The sequence below is a fragment of the Bos javanicus genome, chromosome 6 (assembly GCF_032452875.1).
Source record: "Bos javanicus breed banteng chromosome 6, ARS-OSU_banteng_1.0, whole genome shotgun sequence".
In the NCBI taxonomy this organism is placed as follows: domain Eukaryota; kingdom Metazoa; phylum Chordata; class Mammalia; order Artiodactyla; family Bovidae; genus Bos; species Bos javanicus.
In genome coordinates, this window is record NC_083873.1 from 65191692 (window position 1) to 65219027 (window position 27336).

General features: G+C 37.6%; 1 protein-coding gene across 2 annotated transcripts in view; it reads right to left on the reverse strand.

Moving 5' to 3' along the window:
- Positions 1 to 27336, reverse strand: part of GABRA2 (gamma-aminobutyric acid type A receptor subunit alpha2) — a 149632-nt gene that overhangs the window by 82894 nt on the left and 39402 nt on the right. For both annotated transcript variants that reach the window (XM_061420064.1, XM_061420063.1), the window contains exon 4: positions 10186 to 10253. In XM_061420064.1, the coding sequence (XP_061276048.1) occupies positions 10186 to 10253 (68 nt within the window). The remainder of the gene's footprint in view (positions 1 to 10185; positions 10254 to 27336) is intronic.

Sequence of the window (27336 nt, forward strand, 5' to 3'; positions counted from 1 at the left end):
AGGAATGCTCTCCCCAGAGGCAGTCAGGTCAACTATGACTGCATGTGCTTAGTTCCTACAACCCTTCTTGCTGCAGAAAAGTGATGGCTGGAGTCAAACCACCTTTATCTGCATTCTTTTCTGTAACTATTACCCCACTCCCTAAATGAGGTTTTCAGTTCAGTTCAGTTCAGTTGCTCAGTCATGTCCAACTCTTTGCGACCCCATGAATTGCAGCACGCCAGGCCTCCCTGTCCAACACCAACTCCCGGAGTTCACCCAGACTCACGTCCATCGAGTCAATGATGCCATCCAGCCATCTCATCCTCTGTCGTCCCCTTCTCCTCCTGCCCCCAGCAAAACCTATGGGTTCATCCCATTACCAAATGAACCATACCTCCTTCAGGACACAGAATCCTACCTGGACAGAGGGCTGTAACTGATAGATACCTGACTACTGAACATCATTGTGTCTGATAAGGAAGGAAAAGCAGTGCTCTCCAATGTTGATTATTAAGGATCAAAGCACAGTCTAGTTGAGAGAAGGGAATGCTCCTCCATTCTGACAGACATCCTTGGTTGCTCCTTCTCAGTCTCCTCTACAGTCTTTTTAATCCTCCTCTATTCTAGAGTTTCTGTAAAAGCATGATTACCATATCACTCTAATCTCTTTCCTTGTACAAGTTCATGTATGCCCACGGTTTCAGCTTTCAGATGACTCCTGAGCCATCTGCACTCTAAGCCTTTCTCTTGAGCTCGATCTATGCCTGCTTCCTAGACAGCTCCAGGTAAATATCTTACAAAGACCCCAACCTAATATGTCCAAAACATATTCATCCCTCAGACACGAGAACAAAAGCAAACAAACTTTTCTTCCTATGTTCCCTATCCCAGTGAATGGTACCATCATCCATCCAATGCTCCCAAACACTCATCCTATATTTCTCCTGCAACCCCTACCTCCAAAATGTCATCAAAGCTTGTCAATACTATCACATCCTTTAAATCTTTTCATTTTTTTTTTTTTTATCTTCAGTCTTTCTACCTGACCCAGTCTGCAATTATTTCTTGCCGGGTATACAGAAGCTTTCAAACAATTCTATCCTTTTCTTGCCCTCTAATATAAATTACTAGATTGCAAAAAATCTGACTCTTCACATGCCCTCTATATTACCCCACCCTCAAACACAAAAACACAAACAAACAAAACTTTTCTTCCTATGTTCCATATCCCAGTGAGTAGTATCATCATCTATCCAATGCCCCAAGCCTTCAACCCTATGATGGTTTTTGGCTTCCCTCAGCATAGAGCTGAATACTTCAACCTGTTAAAAGGCAGACTGTCATGCCCTACAACAAGCAATTATGATGCCACAGATCTTAGAATGAGCCTAGGAAATAACTTTTAAAATAAATACTTCAACTGATCCCAAAACATTTCTATTAATCTCATTATGAGGAAAATTATTAAAAACGTTAGCTAGGAAAGTGCTGAAAAACACGGGCTGAATATTCCCTAAATCTAATTCTCATGCTTCCAAAATATCAATAACTTTACAGTAGTCAAATTCTACATCTGGCTTTAAAATGAGTACATATTATTAAATTATCTTTGATCTATAGTATTTGCCACATTTTCAGTCGTTTTCTTTATTTAGACACATTTCCAAATGTCAATTGCTGATAAGGATCAACACGTTAAACTCATGATCAATTTTCAACCAAATATCAAGCTATAATAATTCTCTAACCTCCTTATGATGTTAACTCAGTTCAGTTCACTTCAGTCGCTCAGTTGTGTCCAACTCTTTGTGACCCCATGGACTGCAGCAATCAGGCCACCCTGTCCATCACGAGCTCCCGAAGTTTATTCAAACTCATATCCATTGAGTCAATGATGCCACCCAACCATCTCATCCTCTGTCGTCCCCTTCTGCTCCTGCCTTCAGTCTTTCCCAGAATGAGGGTCTTTTTAAATGAATCAGTTCTTCGCATCAGATGGCCACAGTATTGGAGTTTCACCTTCAAAATCAGTCCTTCCAATGAATATTCAGGATTGATTTCCTTTAGGATGGACTGGTTGGATCTCCTTGCAGTCCAAGGGACTCTCAAGAGTCTTCTGCAACACCACAGTTTAAAGGCATCAATTCTTCTGTGCTCAGCTTTCTTTATAGTCCAACTCTCACATCCATACATGACAAGTGGAAAAACCATAGCCTTGACTAGACAGACCTATGTTGACAAAGTAATGTCTCTGTTTCTTAATATGCTTTCTAGGTTGGTCATAACTTTTCTTTCAAAGAGCAAGGATCTCTTAATTTCATGGCTGCAGTCACCATCTGCAGTGATTTTGGAGCCCCCAAAAATAAAGTCTGCCACTGTTTTCATTGTTTCCCCATCTATTTGCCATGAAGTGATGGGACCAGATGCCATGTTCTTAGTTTTCTGAATGCTGAGTTTTAAGCCAACATTTCACTCTCCTTTTCCCTTTCATCAAGAGTTCTTCTTCACTTTCTGCCATAAGGGTGGTGTCATCTGCATATCTGTGGTTACTGATATTTCTCCTGGCAATCTGAATTCCAGCTTGAGCTTCATCTAGTCCAGCATTTCTCATGATATATTCTGCATATAAGTTAAATAAGCAGGTTGACAATATACAGCCTTGACATACTCCTTTCCCAATTTGGAACCAGTGTCTTGTTCCATGTGCAGTTATAACTGTTGCTTCCTGAGCTGTATACAGATTTCTGAAGAGGCAGGTCAGGTGGCCTTGTATTCCCATCTCTTTCAGAATTTTCCAGAGTTTGTTATGGTCCACACAGTCAAAGGCTTTGGCATAGTCAATAAAGAAGAAATAGATGTTTTTCTGGAACTCTCTTGCTTTTTCCATGATCCAGTGGATGTTGGCAATTTGATCTCTGGTTCCTCTGCCTTTTCTAAAATCAGCTTGAAGATCTGGAAATTCTTGGTTCATGTATTATTGAAGCCTGGCTTGGAGAATTTTGAGCATTACGTTGCAGTGTGACACGAGTGCAATTGTGCAGTAGTTTGAGAATTCTTTGGCATTGTCTTTCTTTGGGATTGAAATGAAAACTGACCTTTTCCAGTCCTGAGGCCACTGATGAGTTTTCCAAATTTGCTGGCATATTGAGTGCAGCACTTTCACAACATCATCTTTTAGGATTTGAAATAGCTCAACTGGAAATCCTTCACCTCCACTAGCTTTGTTCATAGTGATGCTTCCTAAGACCCACTTGACTTCACATTCCAGGATGTCTGGCTCTAGGTGAGTGATCACACCAATGTGATTATCTGGGTAGTGAAGATCTTTTTTGTACCATTCTTCTGTGTATTCTTGCCACCGCTTCTTAATATCTTCTACTTCTGTTAGGTCCATACCATTTCTGTCCTTTATTGTGCTCATTGTTGCATGAAATGTCCCCCTGGTATCTCTGATTTTCTTGAAGAGATCTCTAGTTTCCCATTCTATTGTTTTCCTCTATTTCTTTGCATTGATTGCTAAGGAAGGCTTTCTTATCTCTCCTAGCTGTTCTTTGGAACTCTGCATTCAAATGGGTATATCTTTCCTTTTCTCCTTTACCTTTTGCTTCTCTTCTTTTCACAGCTATTTGTAAAGCCTCCTCAGACAACTATTTGCCTTTTTTCATTTCTTTTCCTTGGGGATGGTCTTGATCCCTGCCTCCTGTACAATGTCACAAACCTCAGTCCATAGTTCTTCAGGCACTCTGTCTATCAGATCTAATCCCTTGAATCTATTTGTCACTTCCACTGTATAATCGTAAGGGATTTAATTTAGGTCATGATATTAACTACTGAACTGCACAATATCCCAATAACTTCTAGGGTTTCTAAGAGATAATGTACTCTGTGTTTTCATAAGATAGACAATTATTTACCAAGGGGATTTATATGATCAATAAACCAAGGTTACCACCTACCTGACTTCCTCCTTTTAATGACCTAATGGTAAACTCTAGATCAGAAATCTTGATATGACTTCAAAGTGTCCATTGTTTAAGCTCTAACCCTAACACTTATCAGTGCAAGAGATAACCACTTGGGCTGAGGTTCTTAGTCTAGGTTTCAGTGCAATAGTTAGTGGCTGTACCACTATGTCTGAAGAATATGCTCACATAGTGAAAATGCTTACTAGAATGGGAAAAGATCTCCTATGCAGACCAAATAAAAAGGGAAAAAACACACACTGAGGAGTTATAAATTGCTTAAATGTGCTATGAGATATTACCTACTCTGTCAATTAGCTACTAGTACATTCCCAAGTTTACCTTCTTACTCATGGATTTTTTTAAAGTTGAATTTTTGTAAAAAATCAACTTAATTGCAAACACTGCAATTAGAATCTTTAATTATAATTTAGGTCTTCAACTTTCTTTGGGCAATTATGCTAGTTAATGATTCTGAGACAGCAGTGTGTGTGTGTGTGTGTGTGTGTGTGTGTGTGTACTTGCTCCTTTGGGTCTTAGTTCTTTTTGCTAGGATGCTTTTTTCCTCTCAGGCTAATGTCACAACAAATCTCATCACTGACCTGCACAGGCAGACTTAGGAGTTTAGGTTCTGCTACCGAGTATGCACATTGCATGGAAATAAGAGTATCAGCTATGTCTCCCAAAGTGAAATTAAATTTATTCTTTACTATTTACCTATTAAAAAACTGCTTCTGTAAGATATAAATTAGATACCTTCATATCCAGTTTTATGTATGGGCAGTAATAACATGAGTATCCTGCCCCTCTGTATCATAATAAATTTCTTTATGTTTAGAGTAACACACATGAGTTTCATTTCCTGACCTGGCCATCCATGCTAACATGAATTCAAACTTTTTTGCTCATTATTTTCCTTGCTTTCCAACAAGAGTAATATCGATTGAAAATCATTCCATGTGAACAACATGAAGGCCAAATCATTTCTATTTCACAGGTGTGGAAATTAAGCTCTGTCTTCTCTAACAGATTTACAATATGAGGGAGTATCTGTGTCTGTGTTACACATGTATATAGATTAAGCAACTTTCACTTTCTTCTCTAGATTTGGACAAAAATCAAACAGTAGCTATTCAGTGATCAAACTGTCTCTGGACTCTCGCTCAAAAGCCTCTTCATATCACACATATACACCTATTATTAGTGAATGACCCTTCAGCTCCAAATTCATCTTCTTTTCCCTTTCTTTGAGACATGGGAGAAGCACTCTGTACACTGTGCTCCTTCATCAGCTCATGTAATGTTAGGCCTGTCATTAGAGGAGACTGCCACATTTTTAGCAAAGAAAGAGGGCTTTCTTTCCTGGTTCTCTTCCTGGTTTAGCTGCATTGTTATCCTTTGGTTCAGCTTCAAAGGACTGCCATGCTGTGAGTTTTCAGCCAGCAGGCCTGATATTCCTCTGACCAGCTTCAGTATGTACCTTCATACGTTTCTAAACTGGCTGTGTCTTCACCAGTGGCAGGTATATCCTCCTCTAGCCAAAAAGTCCTCTCAGGTGAGCTCTAAATCTTGGCCTTGGGAGAAAGGACTCCCTTCTAGTCCTGAGTTCCTTCCTTGTTCATGATGCTTACCCGAGAAGCAGATGCTGCACTTTCTGCATTTGCTAAATCTACATTGCTTAGAGTATCCTTTTACAATTTTATTTAACCATCTTGTCTGAATTAATAATTCATTTCATTAAATTTTCCCTGTTCTAATTACTGTTACGGATTCTTTCCTCTAACTGGATGCTGACGATAGAATATGTGCCCAGTTGATGGTCTCGCAATTAATTACACTGCCCTCAAGCCAACTGTTGGTAGGAATGAGTAAACAAGGCACATAAAGATGGAATTCAAGTAGAAAATTTGACATGACCAAAGAGAATTCTATAGGACGATGTTAGGCTAGGTGATTCGAGGACAGTATATGCTAGGAAAAAACATCTAGGGTCTTGAGCAGCTCAAGAGGGTGCAGAGATGTTTATATATTTCATTTTAGGGTAATTTATAGTGTATACAAGTGCACTTGCTCACATACATACACACATAATCCAAAATACATAAAGAAAACAAAACATGTTTTTTTTTAATTTTTTTTATTTTTTTAAATTTTATTTTATTTTTAAACTTTACAATATTGTATTAGTTTTGCCAAATATCGAAATGAATCCACCACAGGTATACACATGTTCCCCACCCTGAACCCTCCTCCCTCCTCCCTTCCCATACCATCCCTCTGGGTCGTCCCAGTGCACCAGCCCCAAGCATCCAGTATCGTGCATCGAACCTGGACTGGCGACTCGTTTCATACATGATATTATACATGTTTCAATACCATTCTCCCGAATCTTCCCACCCTCTCCCTCTCCCACAGAGTCCATAGACTGTTCTATAAATGTTGCCAACTCAATGTTGCCTACTCAACTCAATTTAACCTATAGAGTTTGCACTAAATGAGTTTGCACTAAATGAGTGCATTTTCACATTTAATGTAATGTGTATCCCATCAAATATGAAAGCTTTTTTACTATTGAGTTGTAGCAGTTCTTTATATATTTGGGATGCTGACCCCTTATCAGATATATAATTTGCAAAAATTTTCTTCCATTCTGTACATTACCTTTTCAGCTTATTGATTTATTTTGCTGTGTAGAAGGTTTTGGTTTGATACAGTCAGTCCTACTTGTTTATTTTTGCTTTTGTGTCAGGTTTAAAAAAATCATCACCAAGACCAATGTCAAAGGGCTTCTCTCTCATATTTTCTTCTAGGAGTTTTATGATTTCAGGTATTATAGTCAAGTCTTTGATCCACTTTGAGTTGAAGCTACCAGATTTCTAAATGTTTCGGTAATCCCAAAGAATGGTCAGAACAAAAGTAGGAGAATTAGCTTAATCCATTATCATCACTGGAAAAGAGTCACTTCATACATTTTGCCAAAAATATATGACTGTTTGTCTAAAACCCTCAAGTAGCAAACATTATGTGTCTAGGAAAAGTATATATTTTGATATATACATTTTTTGAGGTAAAATAATTCACTTTGCAAAACGAACAAACAAAAACTTTAACACAGTTCTGTTAGCACAAATGTTCACTACACAAAATCTACAACATTGAAAACTTTGATATTTTGGGGTCCTATACCATTTGCCTTTCTGTTTTAGCTGGTAATAAAACACCAAAGGTAACCATATAGGAACCATAATTTATATAATATTTTGCTACTCTTTCAACTGTGCTTGGCACAATTCTGATTCTCTGCACTTGGCTTCACATAGAGGTCAGGTATTCATTCTCACTGTGTCTCTAATACATGGGAGCATTTACTAAGACAAGCTGCACAGGCTTCCCTGGTGGCTCAGATGGTAAAGTGTCTGTCTACAATGCGGGAGACCTGGGTTTGATCCCTGGGTCAGGAAGATTCCCTGGAGAAGGAAATGGCAACCCACTCCAGTACTCTTGCTTAGAAAATCCCATGGATGGAGTAGCCTGAACCAGGCTACTCCATGCATGGGGTTGCAAAGAGTCAGACACGACTGAGAGACTTCACTTAACTTAATGTAGAAGTTGAAGTTGGAGGGAAAGCACTTAATGTTTCACATATTAATCTGAAAGAACTTCAAAGATCTACAGTGTTTGGTATCAATCACCTCCCCAAAACTGATAGCTCTGTTGGTAAAGAATCAGCCTGCAATGCAGGAGACCCTGGTTCAATTCCTGGATCAGGAAGATCTGCTGCAGAAGGGATAGGCTACCTACTCCAGTATTCTTGGGCTTCCCTTGTGGCTCAGCTGGTAAAGAATCCACCTGCAATGCAGAGACCTGGGTTCAATCCCTGGGTTGGGAAGATCCCCTGGAAAAGGGAACAGCTACCCACTCCAGTATTCTGGCCTAGAGAATTCCATGGACTGCATAGTCCATGGAGTCACAGAGAGTTGGACACGACTGAGTGACTTTCACTTTCACCCCTCTTGTACTTGACATCTTCAGCCATCCAAGCTCATCAAGTTCTCTGACTGTGAGGTCAGAGAAGTGACTCTGGGTGGAAGAAAAACATATTTTTGTGATAAAATTGGCATAACTAACTCCTAAAGGAAAGGTAGGCATGTCCCAATAAATTGTATAATTATAGGAATGTAAAGTGATGCAGTCACTACAGAAAACAGTATGGAGGTTCCTCAAGAAACTAAAACGAGTTGCCATATGATTCAGCCATCCCGCTCATGGAAATATATCTGGAAAAAAGCAAATACTCTAATTTTAAAAGACACATGCACCCCACATCAGCACTATTTAGAATAACCAAGACGTGGAAACAACCCACGTGTCTGTCAATAGAAAACTGGCTTAAGAAGATGTCACACACACACACACACACAACAGGATTGTCATCGTCGTGAAGTCATGAAGTCGCCCAGTCATGTCTGACTCTTCATGACCCCAGGGACCCCATGACTGTAGCCCACCAGGCTCCAGTCAGATAGAAAGACAAATACTATATCATATCACTTATATGTGGAATCTAAGCAATAATACAAATGCATGTATGTACAAAACGGAAACAGATTCACAGACAGAAAACAAACTTAAGGTTACCAAAGGGAAGGTGGGGGAAGGATAATTTAGGAATATATGATTAACAGAGGTGGGGGAAGGATAAATGAAGAATATATGATTAACAGATAAAAACTACTATACATGCCATAGATAAGCAATGAGGATTTACTGTATAGCTCAGGGAACTATGTTCAATATCTTATAATAACCTATAATGGAAAATAATCTGAAAACAAAGTAACTGAATCATTAGGCTATACACCTGAAACTAACACAATATTGTAAATTAACTATAGTATAGTTCAAAAAAAACCTGGCCAATCTTGTTTATGAGCATCTGCAAGAAAGGAAACCCTTTAGTTTTAAACCCATATTTATCCAGATGGAAAACATCCATGCTTGTCATCCTTCCCCATGGGATATCAGATAAAAGGAAGAAACTGGGGAGGATGACATGATGGAGGATGGCCAGGCAAAGCCTGGAACAAGGGCATCTCCTCTAATTCTCATTTTCTGACAGCAAGAAAGGTGGATGAAAAATTATTTAAAGAAAAAATTTCTATAGTACAGCACTACAAGTAGCAGTAGAAGATGCTGCAAGTAGTCTAATAAATTCTTATGCTCAACCAAGAATTTAGTGATGATTGGTCTAGTGCACTGATTTCTAACCCAACGGACCACTCTCCCTCTTCTTCTGATCTCATTTTAAAGAAAAATAAAGACCAGTTCCATAGAATTCAAGCGTTAAGATTCTAGTTTTCTTAGATTGATTTATATGTATCTATTATAAATGAGGAGTGTTTGTTGCTGTTCAGATGCTAAGTCGTGTCTGACTTTTTGCAACCCCATGGATTGCATCCCACCAGGCCTCCCTGTCCTTCACTATCTTCCAGAGTTTGCTCAGATCCATGTCCATTGAGTTGGTGATGCTATCTAACCATCTCATCCTCTGCAACCTGTACTGTATTTATTGATACGACCAGTATGACCAGAAATCCACCTTATTCAATGGCAGTAGAAGGTTTCCATTTGTAACACTGATCATGACCACAACCTGTAAGAAGCAGTTATCTATGAAACTGTATGGACATATGGAAGTCAAGTAGGGGTTTTAATCTTAGAAAATGCTTCTCAGTAATATCATTACTTTGTTTAAACAATTGTTTGCCACACTGTAGCTGGGTAGAAAGCTTTGAAAATAATATAAAATATAAAGAGTTAATCTGACCACTTAAGTTACAATGGTACGCCGTTCTACAAGCAGATTAACAGCCTTAACTCTCCATGTATTTGGGCAAACTAATACAGGCATGGGGCTTCCCTGGTGGCTCAGATGGTAAAGAATCCACCTGCAATGTGGGAGACCTGGGTTAGAGCCCTGGGTTGGGAAGATCCCCTGGAGGAGGGCATGGCAACCCACTTTAGTATTCTTGCCTGGAGAATCCCCATGGACAGAGGAGCCTGGCAGGTTACAATCCATGGGGTTGCAAAGAGTCGGACATGACTGAGCGACTATGCACAGCAAACAGGCAAAACAAGCATGAGACAGATACGTAATCTATAACACTAAAAATATGTGTTTATTTTGAATTATCTCCCACACTTCCCATTATATGAAGTAAAAATATTATGAAAAACTTACCATGTCTGTATCTGAGACAGGGCCAAAACTGGTCACATAGATGTTAGTGAAGACTTCGGTAATACTGTCTGGTATGAGAAAAAGAGATTGAATATAGATATTATATTATGATAACCAGAGCGAGAGAAGTGGTCAAGAGTATGGCATGGTGAGAAAGTTCTGTGATAATCGGGAATATTGCTGTTTGCTTTCTTTTCAACGTTCACAACCAACAAATATAGCTATATGGCTTAATTATTCCCTAGGGTCTCACAGTCCTAAATGCTAAATTAAATTATGACAGCCTTTTGTTTTCAGCTCAGAATGGTTTCTCAGAAACTATCTTAAATGTACCAATATGGAAAATAAAATACACTTACTATCCTTACTGTTTGATACAGTCCTAAAATTGATCATTAAACCAAATATTTCAGATAGTATTTCATGATGGTAGAGATTTAGTTTGTAGACTGTAAACTACTGTATCTTCTCAATAACGCACAAACACATTGATAATCACTATAAACAAACATAATTCATATTAATATAAAAAGGTTTATCATTCAGTGACACAAAAAAGCAAATAACATTCCTTAATCACAAGGATTACTTCCAAAAAAGATTGCTTTTAAATGTATTTAAGAATGCCTGAACTGCTAAAATTAAATTGAATTAGATTTGGAAGTTATGTAACTTATAAAGTGTAGCATAATTAGCTGGATTGCTCTGCTAAACAGGTGATTTAGATTTCTGATTTTCAAATAAGCCAAATGGCGATGGGGGAAAGCTCAAAGTAAAAAATTAAAAATAAAGCCCTTTCAATATTCTTACAAGAAAAAAATTACATCATTAATTTCTACCATCATGAACTTAATGCCTTAACTGCTAAGTGACAAATGTGTAACTCTACACAAACAATATCATGAAATATTTTAACATTATACTGGACATTAATTCACAACCATAAGACAGCAATTAGGATATAGTATCTACTAAAGCAAAAGAATTTTGAAATAACAGAGTAGCCTGAACGTTTACTCTTCAAAGGTCTTAACATATAATAACTGCATGACAAATCTGTGAGATAGAGTCTCTGCTATCATCCCAATACACTTAAATACTGACATATGGATAGTTAAGGAAATGTGCCCCACGACACACACTTTGTAGAGTAGACATAGTCAGGTTTTAGGACCCATGCAATCTGTTCCTGAGCACTCAAGGTAAACAAAGTATTGGATCTCAGTCAAGAATTAATTTAAAACTGGTTTCTTATTAATGACATATTCTACTCTCCACAATACTCTGTGCCAAAGCATAGTATGGTGTTCCAGATAAATATATTCATTCAACTTTGTTATTTTATATACTATTTTATTCCAAAAAATGGTACTCATGAAATTTTGTTTTGAAACTCATCTATAAAGTTAATTCTCAGCTGCCACCTGCCCCCAAATATCTGTACAGGGTCTGTTCCATAGCTATACAATTTGTGCTCAGAAGAGTCCTGTGCTTGGTCTAATGTTCTCTTTCCACTTCCCTGAAATTCTTAATTATGTTCTGAATAAAGCACCCTACATTTTCATCCTGGACTGGGTCTCACAACTTATATAGCTGGTCCTGGGTCTGACTTATATATGTTTTTTCCTCTTACTCATACCAAATCAATCATACTCTCACATTTACTCAAACAACTGAATAAAATTTTAGTCATTATAGATATTGACTTAAAATGTACTAGAGGAGAGAAATTAAAATGTTAAGGTAGTCTTTACCCAAATATAGGCAAATGGAAGTATTCTCCTCAGTCTGGAGTTGTTAAGTTAGAAAAGAGTGATGATAAAAATACATGAAAATATTCATGCTAAGAATATGAAATACCCACTTACACACCACATGACAAGTAAAAAGTAAGGTAGAATATGGTCATCCTAATGAATGCAATGAGCTGCCTACTACGAATATAAAGAGAAAAAAATAAGATTACCCTCAAAGCTCTAAGCAGTAAAAGAAACACCTCAAGACACAGAACACAGGTATACAAAGTTGCCCTAAAGAAAATGATTTCAAAGTTCGTTGACTTCATAAACATAGATAAAGAACATATGCATTGCAAGGGATAGTCTCCTGTTAAGCATATTCGCAAAAAGTAGAGGAAAATAAAGTGTCCCGAAAACTAGAGACTAGTCTTCAAAGGCAACTTACACCCCTGTGAAGAAATGAGTTATGCAGTCACTGCTGCTAAGAAATCCAGTAATCTGAGGTATGGAACAGTAACTGAAGTTAGAGACCTGGGAGCCATCAGTAAAATAAAAAATGTGTGCAGTGACCAGCTTGGAGAGAGGGGATTTCTAGAAGAGGAAAAGGCTGGAGTGATTTTATATACTCTTTGAGAAGCTTGATTGTGAAAGAGAAGGGGACTCTAGCAACAGGGGAAGGTGGGGGAACTGGAGAGACAGTTTTTTGCTTGCTGGTTTAAGGTAGAAGATAGTTAAGCATCTGCCAATGCAGACAGAAGGGACTAAGGGAGCAGCTGAATTTTTAGGAGACAAGATCAATAAAAGAGAAATATTCCTGGGTAAGCGTGTAATGCATTCATTAAAAAGGCTCACAATATATACACGGAGGGAAGGAGGAGGGACTATCCTTAATTATGTCAAGTGAGAAGAGTGTTGAAATAAATGGAAGTAGGTTTTCAGGTCTAGAGGCAGGAAAGTTCCTGGAGAGGAGAGAAATTCCGAGTTACGTGCAAAATATTGTTTCCATCACTTTTACTAAAATAAATGATGATTCCAAGTCAAAAATTTGATAGTTTAAATAATTACATTAACAACATTTACAATAGTATACATCCATAGAAGACCAATGGAGCATCTGCTGCCAGTCCTTTGTCCATATTCTCTTGACAGTCATGATTCCTTGCCATGCTGGGCTGTTCTGGTGCAAGCTTCTGTGATTCTCTCCTTGAGGGCTTTCCCTGGCTGCACAAGGCAGAAAGGAATTGCAGAAAAGTCTGTGCTCCTGGGAACAGCCATCAACAAATGACTGATGAGTTGGAGGAAATATAACTCAACTTGATCTCTCTCTCAATGTACACAACTCTCAGGCATGCTGTACACCATTTCCCAGATGACCTCCATGGGATGAAACCCCAACTGTACTCAGCAGTAACCTGCTCATGATGGTACACTGCTTTGGCTGTCCTCCCTGGACATTTTGTCCTTCAGCTAGTGTCTGTTGATATCACTTCCCAAATAATTGTGTATCAAATATCATTCACTTACTCTAAGAAGAAAAGACAATAATAATTAAGGACTTGGGAAAGATATTAGTTGTATTAAAATATATTAATTAATTGGAGCTAATCATCCAAACAACAAGCTCCACTGTCTTCACCCCTGTAATTTTGATATTAATGGTAATATTAAGTAGTATGTGAGCTCACAATACAAAAAGTAAAATCAAACTGTAGATGACATCTCTTCAGAAAGATCAAGATGCTAATAATTTTGCTCACTGTGTAGCACGAATAGACTGTCACGCACATGTTTTAAGACAAGTTAGTCATTGCTGTGTTTTGCTTTACTCTCAGCAACAACAAAGACACTGTGCTTCCTGGGATTATTCCCAAAACACCTACACGTGCCATTTGTCATCAGTCAAGTTTGTTCAAGTCAACGAATACTTTCTAAGTTATTTTTGTTTACATGGCACTTACTGTTCCTATTCAAAGTTGGAAACATTGAATCTGATAATATTATTCGTTACCATTCTACCACAAAAGAATTGCTGCTCCTTACCCAAAATCTTCCTCCCAGTAGACACTCAACACATGTTTGATAAATACAGTGCCCATAAAATCAGAAAGAGTTAAGAAGAAGAATAAAATCAGTATGAACTGTGTTTTCATACAATCACTTTTCATGGTATTTTTAAGTTTTGGTCTTTGATTCCTTGTGATGATTTGGAAACATGAAACATAAACATATATTGAATACATGAAATTGCCTCTCAGTATGAGATTCCTGATGCTTTAAAATTTTTGAATTTTTATATATTCTGTTTGTTCTTCTAGTTTGTTTATCTATCTTTTATTTTTTATTTTTATTTATCTTTTATCTTTTATTTTTCCCCCTAATGAAAATGCATTGATTTAAAAAGTATAGCCCATCTGGGGATCCCAAACAAGAATGAAAGGCTTCCCTGGTGGCTCAGATGGTAAAGAATCCACTGCAATATGGGAGACCCAGGTTCGATCCCCATGTCAGAAAGATCCCCTAGAGAAGGGTATGGCTACCCACTCCAGTATTCTTGCCTGGAGAATTCCAAGAACAAAGAAGCTTGGAGGGCTACAGTCCACGGGATGGCAAAGAGTCAGACATGACTGAGAGTCTAACACTAGCACACTTAAACAAGATCAAGTTGCCTATATGTTTATGGACAGGATACAAAGTCCTCAAAGGATAAACTAAGCATACCCATCATGACAGTCACTGATTAGGGGTTTCAAATCAATCTGATTTTGATATCACTGGAGAGTTTATCTATCCTCGACAGGATTTGGGACTGTTCTGGTCCTTAGAACCACTGTCAGGTGGAAGATTTGTCTCTCTCTTTGAAATGTCTTCCTTCAATATATAATGATTCAGCTTACTCTTGTGAGGAAGCTGAAGACATTCTTCTCTCCCCAAAGCACTAGTAAAGGAAACCAAAGAAAAAAAGGAAGAGGAGAATGAATGCACATTGATTCTCATGGATTTAGTGGGACCGTTTGGTTCAATTAACAAATAGCTACTCAGGGCTTACTAAGTACAGTTCAGAGACATCCCCTGCCTGACAGACAAGGGAGAGAATGTTTCCCAAGGGAGGCTGGTTAGTGGTACCAGGAGCAATTTATGTTCCTCAAGGTTATGTTGGGACTCTGACAAGGGAAAAAATGAAGAATTCTCTAAGTTCTCACTTCTGCTACTACATGTTAGGTTCTCTTATGAGGAGCTCCTAGTGTTCCATCCCATACCAAGTTGTTAAGAATGGCATCCAGAGCACATCAGATGCCCTAGAACCCTAAGAGGTCAAAGTGCAGCCTGGGCACAGGTTATTAAAGATTTAGTGTCCCTGGGTTAGTTAGAAACATGGAGATTATTAATCACCAACTCAAAATCCTAAATTGTTCTCTAAGTACTAATAGAAACCAGCTTACCAACTAAGTTATGAGAATTTATAAACTATGCTGATATAAATTTATATTTTGCTCCCCCAATACATAATAAAAATAAATATTCTCATGCACAATATATAATGGGAACTCCGCAATGACTCAGCAATGGATTCTTTAGAATCCACCTGCATTGCAGGAGCTTCAGGAAATGCAAGTTTGATCTCTGGGTCAGGAAGATCAGGACTAACAACCCACTCCAGTATTCTTGCCTGGAGAATTCCATGGACAGAGGAGCCTGGCGGGATACAGTCCATGGGACTGCAAAGAGACAAGACTGAAGCGACTGAGAACACATGTAAGCCAACATATAATAAGGATAAACTTTTACCTTTTTAACATAAAGAATTATTTTATAAATCAACATAAATGGAGTATTCTTAATGCATTAAGGACTACAAATCATATATATGTATACATATTGTATATATATTTCTAATACAAGGGATTCAAAGAATTTCCCTATTCATTTTCTTTACTATAAAATAAGGTGCTTAAGTTAAAGTATGCTAGTTGATTTTTTCCTTTATGACCTTTTCACCATCCTCACAGAACACTGCTGTGGACAGCGATATTTTCATTTACTCTGCAAAATAATTTTGCAGTTCTTTTTACTACTATGTAGAAAGAAAGTATTTAAATGTAATAGAAGTACAGACATTGAAAATACAATTTCTAAGGCTCGTGTAGGCCATGGCTTCAAATATTCAAAATTCTGCCTCCTCTGTTTCTGGACTTGGTAAAAGACACCATCATTTTGCCAATTGTCAAACTTATAGTCTCAGTCTGAACTTCTTCCTCATATTCAGCATTTTAATTGCTGACCAGGTCCTGCTGACTCTATCCTACAGTTCTTGACTTTTCTTCCCCTCTCCGTCCTCACTGGCAATGACATTTGGAATGGCCTCTTCAAGCTTTGCTGCTTCTAGTCTCACCAACTCCTATATAGCCTCCATGACACTACTAGTAAAAAAATATGTGATGTCTCTTCTCTGATCAAAATTTTCCTCAAAGACTATCCTTTCCCCAAAGACCAAGTTTGAAAACCATGGCACAGCACATCAGCTCTTTCATGATCTTTGTCATCTTTCCAATTGACCCAATCTTGCCCCACATGGTGTATCTCAGCCATAACCATACTCAATTTCATGTCATCTTCTTTCAGGTTTTTTGGGGGTGGGGGGGATAACTTGCTTTTTCCACTATATAAAATTGTTGTTGTTTAGTCGCCAAGTCATTTCAGACATATTTGTGACTCTGAGATGGATTGTCAGGCTTCTCTGTCCATGGGATTTTCCAGGCAAGAATGATGAAGTGGGTTGCCATTTCCTTCTCTAGGGCATCTTCCTGACCCAAGGATGGAACTCATGTCTCCTGAGTTTCCTGCATTGGCAGGTGGGTTCTTTATAGCTGAGCCACTGGGGAAGCCTTCTATATAAAATGTCCTCTCATTTAAACCTTGTTCTTAAAAAATAAACTCAAATAACACTTTCTTTATAAAGTTGTCCTTGCCATCCTGGGGTATTTAATAACCTTTCTGTTGGTTCCAGAAGCTTTTATGTCTTCAAATGAAACATTCAAATCATATTGTAACTTCTAATTCATGAGGAGTTGTTACATTGCTATGTGTTTTCCCACTCTACCAATGACCCAACAGCTCCCAACAGTTTGTTCTATATAAATAATATGGACCTACATAGAGCATCAGAAAATGATAATCACAGAAGATTATGATCAAAGATCAGTCAGTTCAGTCACTCAGTCGTGTCCGACTCTTTGCGACCCCATGAATCGCAGCACACCAGGCCTGCCTGTCTATCACCAACTCCCGGAGTTCACTCAGACTCACGTCCATCGAGTCAGTGATGCCATCCAGCCATCTCATCCTCTGTCGTCCCCTTCTCCTCCTGCCCCCAATCCCTCCCAGCATCAGAGTCTTTTCCAATGAGTCAACTCTTCGCATGAGGTGGCCAAAGTACTGGAGTTTCAGCTTTAGCATCATTCCTTCCAAAGAAATCCCAGGGCTGATCTCCTTCACAATGGACTGGTTGGATCTTTTTGCAGTCCAAGGGACTCTCAAGAGTCTTCTCCAACACCACAGTTCAAAAGCATCAATTCTTTGGTGCTAAGCCCTCTTCACAGTCCAACTCTCACATCCATACATGACCACAGGAAAAACCATAGCCTTGACTAGACAGACCTTTGTTGGCAAAGTAATGTCTCTGCTTTTAAATATGCTATCTAGGTTGGTCATAACTTTCCTTCCAAGGAGTAAGTGTCTTTTAATTTCATGGCTGTATTCACTATCTGCAGTGATTTTGGAGCCCCAAAAAATAAAGTCTGATACTGTTTCCACTGTTTCCCCATCTATTTCCCATGAAGTGATGGGACCGGATGCCATGATCTTCATTTTCTGAATGTTGAGCTTTAAGTCAACTTTTTCACTCTTTACTTTCACTTTCATCAAGAGGCTTTTTAGTTCCTATGACACCACCCTTATGGCAGAAAGTGAAGAGGAACTAAAAAGCCTCTTGATGATCAAGGATAATGCCATACAAATCCTGCCATACTCAAATATGAGATAAAGTATTATCTTTACACCTATGGATAACCTGGGATAAATTACACATAGGAAAATTATCATGATGGTAGACTCCAGAATTAAATTAATTATAAATGGAGAAAAATTAAGGCAAGTTTTCCAATTTAGATGTTAAAAGCATAAAAATCATTTTCTTTTATTTCTAATAGAGTTCAGTTCTCATAGTCAACAATCCAGTATTTTTCATCTACAACATCCTAAAGGTAAATGCATGAAGAGACTTGTTGGCAGTACTACAAACTTTTGCTGTCTTTCCCTGAATCTCTTGAAAAGTGAAAGTGAAAGTCACTCAGTTGCGACCCCATGGACTATACAGCCCATGGAATTCTCTAGGTCAGAATACTGGAGCTGATAGCCTTTCCCTTCTCCAGGGGATCTTCCCAACCCAGGGATCTAACCCAGGTCTCCCACATTGCAGGCAGATTCTTTACCCAGTTGAGCCACAGTGAATCTCTTGGATCAGCTTCAGAAAGAAACTCTGTACTTATAAAATGGAGCTTATTGATATTCTAATTTGATGATAGTATCAATGTCTTCTTAAAAATAAATTTGGTCTACATTAGTATAACAGGAAAAAAGAAATCTCCTAAAGTAATTAACTTCATCACCCATGACTGGAATGCTGTTTCCTGACAGTGTGTGCTTTGGAAAATGTTATGATTACTCTACACCTAACATATAATTAGGAACTTTTAGAAACTTATATAGCAACCCTTTAGTACTTGTCCTATCACTTGAATTCCCATTGTGTGATAATAAAAGGAACTTATCACCTATTAAGCATTTACTATATGCATGGACTGGGTTAAATTTTTATATATATTTTCATGATCACCCTGTGAACTGTGCATAATTATATTCATTTTACCTCATCTAAATTCAACAGCTACTTAGAGAGAGAATTATACTCAGACATTTTTTTCTGACTTAAAAATTCCATGCTAATAACCATTCCAATAATAAAATGCCATTCAAAAACCAATGAAACAATTTTCAATTTAATTTAAGATTGTTTGATATCTTGAGTAGTGCCAGTAGACTCACATCTTATATGCATTTATTACACACTTGTCATGTACCAGTCTCAAGTTACACATTTGAGGAAATATAATAATGTATAAAAAAATATAAGGAAACCTACCCGTTAAATAGTCAGTGCTACTTTTACAAAATATAAAGTCATTTCAACTTTTTATTGTATCATATATATGATAGAATATATGTTTCATATTAGTATGTATACATACTTACATTTATATATACATGTGTGCATGATTTGGGTATGTGTGTGTGTTTGTATGTGTATATATATATACATATATACACACACATATATATATATATATACACACACATATATATATATATATATGGCTTCTCTTGTAGCTCAGTCTGTAAAGAATCTGCCTGCAGTGCAGGAGACCCAGGTTCAATTCCTGGGTTGGGAAAATCACCTGGAGAAGGAAATGGTGACCCACTCCAGTATCCTTGCCTGGAAAATCTCACAGACAGAGGAGCCTGGTGGGCTGCAGTCCATGGGTTCACAAAGAGTCAGGCACGATTGAGCGACTAACACTTACTTACATATATATATATATATACACAAAATATGTTGGTGTGGGTATATATGTGAGTGTGTGATATATGTATATATTTATGTATATGTATGTAAGCACACCAATATATAAATTTTGTTGTTGAACTGCCCCATATTTAAATCAAAAGCCTTATATCATTCTATCTTAAATCTGTAACTTTTCTAAAATTAACTTTTACTGGAGTATAACTTCTGAAGAGGGCTACATGTAAAAAGATACTGAGACATTGATAAATAAATTTTCTTTCTTTACTCCTTTCTTCCTGTTTCTCTTCCTTCAGATCAGATCAGTCGCTCAGTTATGTCCAGTAATTGAGTAGATTGTTACACTGCATATCTATGTAACAACACATAGATAAAAGACATATAAAGGACATAATATGTAGTCATCGTGATCTTAGAGAGGAAATAAACAGGTAAAGAGATGATTGTCCATGAAGCATGTATAAACAATAAAGATAATCAAATATGCTAAGTTGTGGTGTCAGGAGGTAGAAGGTGGCTGAAGGTATGAAGATCAGTGAGTCAAAACTGGGAAGCTGGAGAAGGCTTCATGAGCTATCCTTTTATTTATAGTATATGATTCTTTCTAAATTTTAAAAAAATTTTAAATTGCTTTATTTTGCACTCAGAATCTTTCCCTTCTATCATTTCAACTCATTCCCCATGGTTTCAACTCATTTCTCATGGTCTTACAGTTACATGCTTCACAGCTGAATTCTACCAAAAATTTAAAGAGCTAACACCTATCTTACTCCAACTCTTCCAGAAAATTGCAGAGGAAGGTAAACTTCTGAACTCATTATATGAGGCCACCATCACCCTAATACCAAACCCAGACAAAGATGCCACAAAAAGAGAAAACTACAGGCCAATATCACTGATGAACATAGATGCAAAAATCCTTAACAAAATTCTAGCAAACAGAATCCAACAACATATTAAAAAGATCATACATCATGACCAAGTGGGCTTTATCCCAGGAATGCAAGGATCCTTTAATATCCACAAATTAAACAGTGTAATACACATTAACAAATTGAAAGATAAAAACCATATGACTATCTCAATAGATACAGAGAAAGCCTTTTACAAAATTCAACATTCATTTATGATAAAAACCCTCCAGAAAGCAGGAATAGAAGGAACATACCTCAACATAATAAAAGCTGTATATGACAAACCCATAGCAAACATTATCCTCAATAGTGAAAAATTGAAAGCATTTCCCCTAAAGTCAGGAATAAGACAAGGGTGCCCACTCTCACCACCACTATTCAACATAGTTTTGGAAGTTTTGCCCACAACAATCAGAGAAGAAAAAAATATAAAGGGAATCCAGATTGGAAAAGAAGAAGTAAAACTCTCACTGTTTGCAGATGACATAATCCTCTACACAGAAAACCCTAAAGACTCTAGCAGAAAATTACTAGAGTTAATCAATGAATACAGTAAAGTTGCAGGCTATAAAATTAACACACAGATACCTTGCATCCTACACACTAATAATGAGAAAACAAAAAGAGAAATTAAGGAAACAATTCCATTCACCATTGCATCAAAAAGAATAAAATACTTAGGAATAAATCTACCTAAAGAAACAAAAGACCTATATATAGAAAACTATAAAACACTGATGAAAGAAATAAAAGATGACACAAACAGATGGAGAAATATACCATGTTCATGGATTGGAAGAATCAATATAGTGAAAAAGTATACTACCCAAAGCAATCTATAGATTCAGTGTAATCCCTATCAAGCTACCAACGGTATTTTTCAGAGAACTAGAACAAATAATTTCACAATCTGTATGGAAATTAAAAAAACCTCAAATAGCCAAAGCAATCTTAAGAAAGAAGAATGGAACTGGAGGAATCAACTTGCCTGACTTCAGGCTATACTACAAAGCTACAGTCATCAAGACAGTATGGTACTGGCACAAAGACAGAAATATAGATCAACAGAACAAAATAGAAAGCCCAGAGATAAACCCACACACCTATGAACACGTTATCTTTGACAAAGGAGGCAAGAATATACAACAGAGAAAAGACAATCTCTTTAACAAGTGGTGCTGGGAAAACTGGTCAACCACTTGTAAAAGAATGAAACTAGAACACTTTTTAACACCATACACAAAAGTAAACTCAAAATGCATTAAAGATCTAAACCTAAGACCAGAAACTATAAAACTCTTAGAGGAAATCAGGCAAAACACTCTCTGATATAAATCACAGCAGGATCCTCTATGACCCACCTCCCAGAATATTGGAAATAAAAGCAAAAATAAACAAATGGGACCTAATTAAACTTAAAAGCTTTTGCACACAAAGGAAACTATAAGCAAGGTGAAAAGACAGCCTTCAGAATGGGGGAAAACAATAGCAAATGAAGCAACTGACAAAGAATTAATCTCAAAAATACACAAGCAACTCCTGCAGCTGAATTCCAGAAAAATAAATGACCCAATCAAAAAATGCGCCAAAGAACTAAACAGACATTTCTCCAAAGAAGACATACAGATGGCTAACAAACACATGAAAAGATGCTCAACATCACTCATTATCAAAGAAATGCAAATCAAAGCCACAATGAGGTACCATCTCATGCCGGTCAGAATGGCTGCTATCAAAAAAATCTACAAACAATAAATGCTGGAGAGGGTGTGGAGAAAAGGGAACCCTCTTACACTGTTGGTGGGAATGCAGACTAGTACAGCCACTATGGAGAACAGTGTGGAGATTTCTTAAAAAACTGGAAATAGAACTGCCATATGACCCAGCAATCCTACTGCTGGGCATACACACCGAGGAAACCAGAATTGAAAGAGACACGTGTACCCCAGTGTTCATCGCAGCACTGTTTATAATAGCCAGGACATGGAAGCAACCTAGATGTCCATCAGCAGATGAATGGATAAGAAAGCTGTGGCACATATACACAATGGAGTATTACTCATCCATTAAAAAGAATACATTTGAATCAGTTCTAATGAAGTGGATGAAACTGGAACCTATTATACAGAGTGAAGTAAGCCAGAAAGAAAAACACCAGTACAGTATTCTAATGCATATATATGGAATTTAGAAAGATGGTAATGATAACCCTGTATACGAGACAGCAAAAGAGACACTGATGTATAGAACAGTCTTTTGGACTCTGTGGGAGAAGGCGAGGGTGGGATGATCTGAGAGAATAGCATTGAAACATGTATATTATATGTGAAACAGATCACCAGTCCAGGTTTCATGCATGAGACAGGGTGCTCAGGGCTGGTGCACTGGTATTACCCAGAGGGATGGGATGGGGAGAGAGGTGGGAGGAGGGTTCAGGATGGGGAACACATGTACACCCATGGCTGATTCATGTCAATATAGAGCAAAAATCACTACAATATTGTAAACTAATTGGCCTCCAATTAAAATAAATTAATTAATTTCAAAATAAATAAATAAACATTTTAAAATTGCTTTATTTTGCACCCAGAATCTTTCCCTTCTATCATTTCAACTCATTTCTCATGGTTTCAACTAATTTCTCATGATCTTACAGTTACAAGTAAACTAGTAAATAGATAAATAAATTTAATGATTATTAACTCTTATGATAGGCACTTTGATGCAATTATAGGAGATCTTGACTTCTAATTAAGGAGAAATTCTAAGACTACAGCATAGGTTTTAAACTTCAAAGTGAGGACAGAAATGTAGCAGAAAGAACTTAACAAAAAAGATTCACTGGTTGCAGGAGATAAATGAAAGGTTGAACGAAAAATGATAACTATGAAATTACATTGATGATAGAAATCTCTAGTGGTCTCTCAAAACTGTTTTGACTGCTACACCTACATCTGCAGAAAGCACTCAATTTAATGCAAATTCTCTTCTGAATCAATACATTGTTTTACTTTGTTCTAGATCTTTCCCTGAATCCTAACTATGTTTACATATTTTTCAGAACATTAAAATATTTTTTTATTTTAGACATTTACTACTAAAGAAGTAGAGATATGAGAAAAATTTTTACAGTCAAAAATTTTAAAGTCATAATATTTGAAAAGAAATATATATGTATATGTATATTTGCAAGACTAATGCATGAAAAACTGAACTTTCAAGGATAGTGATTACAGACCATATTTGAAATAAAAAATTAAATCTACTTTTTATTAATCTATAGTATACCTTTGATTGGGCTTTCCCCATGACTCAGCAGTAAAGAATCTGCCTGCAATGGAAGTTTGATCCCTGGATTGAAATGATCCCCTGGAGGAGGAAATGGCAACCCACTCCAGTATTCTCACCTGGAGAATTCCATGCACAGAGGAGCCTGGCAGGCTACTGTCCATAGGGTCGCAGAACTGGATATGACTGAAGCGACTTGGCATGGGCAGACATACTTTTAATTTCTCAGGTTTGATCATATCTCTTATAAAATATTTCATGTAAATATTCACTTTGCTTCATTTCATTTTTGATTTACATTTAAATTTTATCTTTTTTTCCTTCTCTGCTCTCATACACTGTTGTGAGTAGTTAATTTCCCCTACTGTCCTAAATTCAGTTTCCAGCACCATTTCCAATAAATGTATTTGTGATATAAACTTGTGGTTTTGATATATTTGGGGTTTTACCAGAAAATGATTCCTACTCTTGTCTACCCTTTCTTGTTCTTGCCATTCCTGCTAGACTTTTAAACTGTTGCTGCAGCTCTCCAGGCAGTTTTAAAAGGCAGCTGTGATATGAATACAACCCCAGCTCATAGATCAGAAAAATTCACCCCATGTTTCCCTTCATTGAGCTCACAACATGGGACTCTCAGCCTTTTGCTCAAAGGGCAGAGAATCATTGATAAATGAACCTTTATACCTCATGCAAGAAAAACACATCCAGTTTATATTTACAGGGACAGATATAGCTAAAGCAACATATTAAAAAGTGCCCTGATACTCCTTTCACCCAGTTCTCCCATTTGTAAGGAGCTGATATATGCAGAGTACATCATGAGAAACGCTGGACTGGCAGAAACATAAGCTGGAATCAAGATTGCCGAGAGAAATATCAATAACCTCAGATATGCAGATGACACCACCCTTATGGTAGAAAGTGAAGAGGAACTCAAAAGCCTCTTAATGAAAGTGAAAGTAAAGAGTGAAAAAGTTGGCTTAAAGCTCAACATTCAGAAAACGAAGATCATGGCATCCGGTCCCATCACTTCATGGGAAATAGATGGGGAAACAGTGGAAGCAGTGTCAGACTTTATTTTATTGGGCTCCAAAATCACTGCAGATAGTGACTGAAGACATGAAATTAAAACACGCTTGCTGCTTGGAAGGAAAGTTATGACCAACCTAGGTAGCATATTCAAAAGCAGAGACATTACTTTGCCAACAAAAGTCCGTCTAGTCACGGCTATGGTTTTTCCTGTGGTCATGTATGGATGTGAGAGTTAGACTGTGAAGAAGGCTGAGCGCCAAAGAATTGATGCTTTTGAACTGTGGTGTTGGAGAAGACTCTTGAGAGTCCCTTGGACTGCAAGGAGATCCAACCAGTCCATTCTGAAGGAGATCAGCCCTGGGATTTCTTTGGAGGGAATGATGCTGAAGCTGAAACTCCAGTACTTTGGCCACCTCATGCGAAGAGTTGACTCATTGGAAAAGACTCTGATGCTGGGAGGGATTGGGGGCAGGAGGAGAAGGGGACGACAGAGGATGAGATGGCTGGATGGCATCACTGACTCGATGGACTTAAGACTGAGTGAACTCCAGGAGTTGGTGATGGACAGGGAGGCCTGGCGTGCTGCGATTCACGGGGTCACAAAGAGTCAGACACAACTGAGCGACTGAACTGAACTGAACTGACACTACGTTTCTGAACTTTATTTACAACTGTTGGGTCTCAGTAGTTTGCTTATTTTTGTGACTCACTGATTATGATCAAAAAAAAAAAAACAAACAGAAACACTAAGTAAGCTATGTAATTTATTTTTCCTTTGGTCCTCCCAGAAATAATAATGTTTGCCTCTTTTCTCAGTGTGAAAGTTTTATAACACCCATCTGTAAATGTTCACAAGAATATAAATCTGATACAGAAATGAAATATATTATTTCCAGAAAGTATCGTGGCAGTCCTCTTTAGTTTTGAAGAATATATCACCACATAAAAAGAAGAACCAAGACCTCTTTGGGGGTTCAGAAGAACTGAGCCCAGGAAAGGAAAATTTTGGACAGACTTTTTAGACTTATTTAGTGAGGCAATTTCGTCCATGTCCATTGACTGTACAGCACCTGTCTCTGAATGGCCAGAGAACAATAAAGCCAGAGTATTACTAAGGCTGCATAAGAAGAGGAACCATTTTCTGCAATCAAGAAGGCTGTGGTGAACCATATTGATCTTGGTGAATGCCTGGAGCAGAGTGCCTGGATCAGATAATTTAATGGGGAGTGAAGAGGGAGGCCAGACCTAGACCAGGCTGTAAAGTAAAAGAAGACACTCTCTGAAAGGTAATATTATCTTTTCATGCCTTACTGTTTTCTCTGACCAGAAGAGCTGTCTCCTTACCCCTCAAAGGCTCAAAAGCCATTTATTTAGCACCAACTGAGTACGTGTCATTTTTGCAGTGCTGTGGAGACTTACAAATTCTTTGTGCAGGTTACAAACACTTATAAGTGAGTTCAATGTCTTTTATAAGTGTAAAAAAAAGCCACAAATTGTAAAATAATCATTGCTAATCAGTCACTAAGGTGTCTGTGTGCGACTCTTTGCAACCTCATGGACTTCAGCACTCTAGGCTTCCTTGTTTTTCACTATATCCTGGAGTTTGCTCAAACTCATGTCCATTGAGTTGGTCATACCATCCAACCATCTTAATACTTAATGAAATTCTTACTGATGCTTTGGGTAAAACCTTGTAATTATCTTTGACTTTTTTCTTTCTTTTTTTTTTCTGGAATGGGTGAATTTAACTCAGATGACCATTATATCTACTACTGTGGGCAAGAATCCCTTAGGAGAAAAAAATGGAATAGCCATCAGAGTCAACAAAGGAGTCCGAAATGCAGTACTTGGATGTAATCTCAAAAATGACAGAATGATATTTGTTCATTGCCAAGGCAAACCATTCAATATCACAGTAATCCAAGTCTACGCCCCAACCAGGAATGCTGAAGAAGATGAAGTTGAATGGTTCACAATACCTTTTAGAACTAACACCTAAAAAAGATGTCCTTTTCATTATAGGGCACTGCAATGTAAAAGTAGAAAGTCAAGAAATACCTGGAGTAACAGGAAAATTTGGCCTTGGAGAACAGAATGAAACAGGGCAAAGGCTAATAGAGTTTTGCCAAAAGAACGCATTGGTCATAGCAAACATACTCTTCCAACAACCCAAGAGAAGACTCTATTCATGAACATCACCAGATGGTAAATACCGAAATCAGATTGATTATATTCTTTGCAGCCAAAGGTGGATAAGCTCTATACAGTCAGCAAAAACAAGACCGGGAACTGATTGTGGATCAGATCATGAACTCCTTATTGCCAAATTCAGACTGAAATTGAAGAAAGTAGGTAAAACCACTAGACCATTCAGGTATGACCTAAATCAAATTCCTTACGATTACAGAGTGGTAGTGAGAAATAGATTCAAGGGATTAGATCTGATAGACAGAGTGCCCGAAGAACTATGGACAGAGGTCTGTGACTTGCACAGGAGACAGGTTTCAAGATCATCCCCAAGAAATAGAAAGGCAAAAAA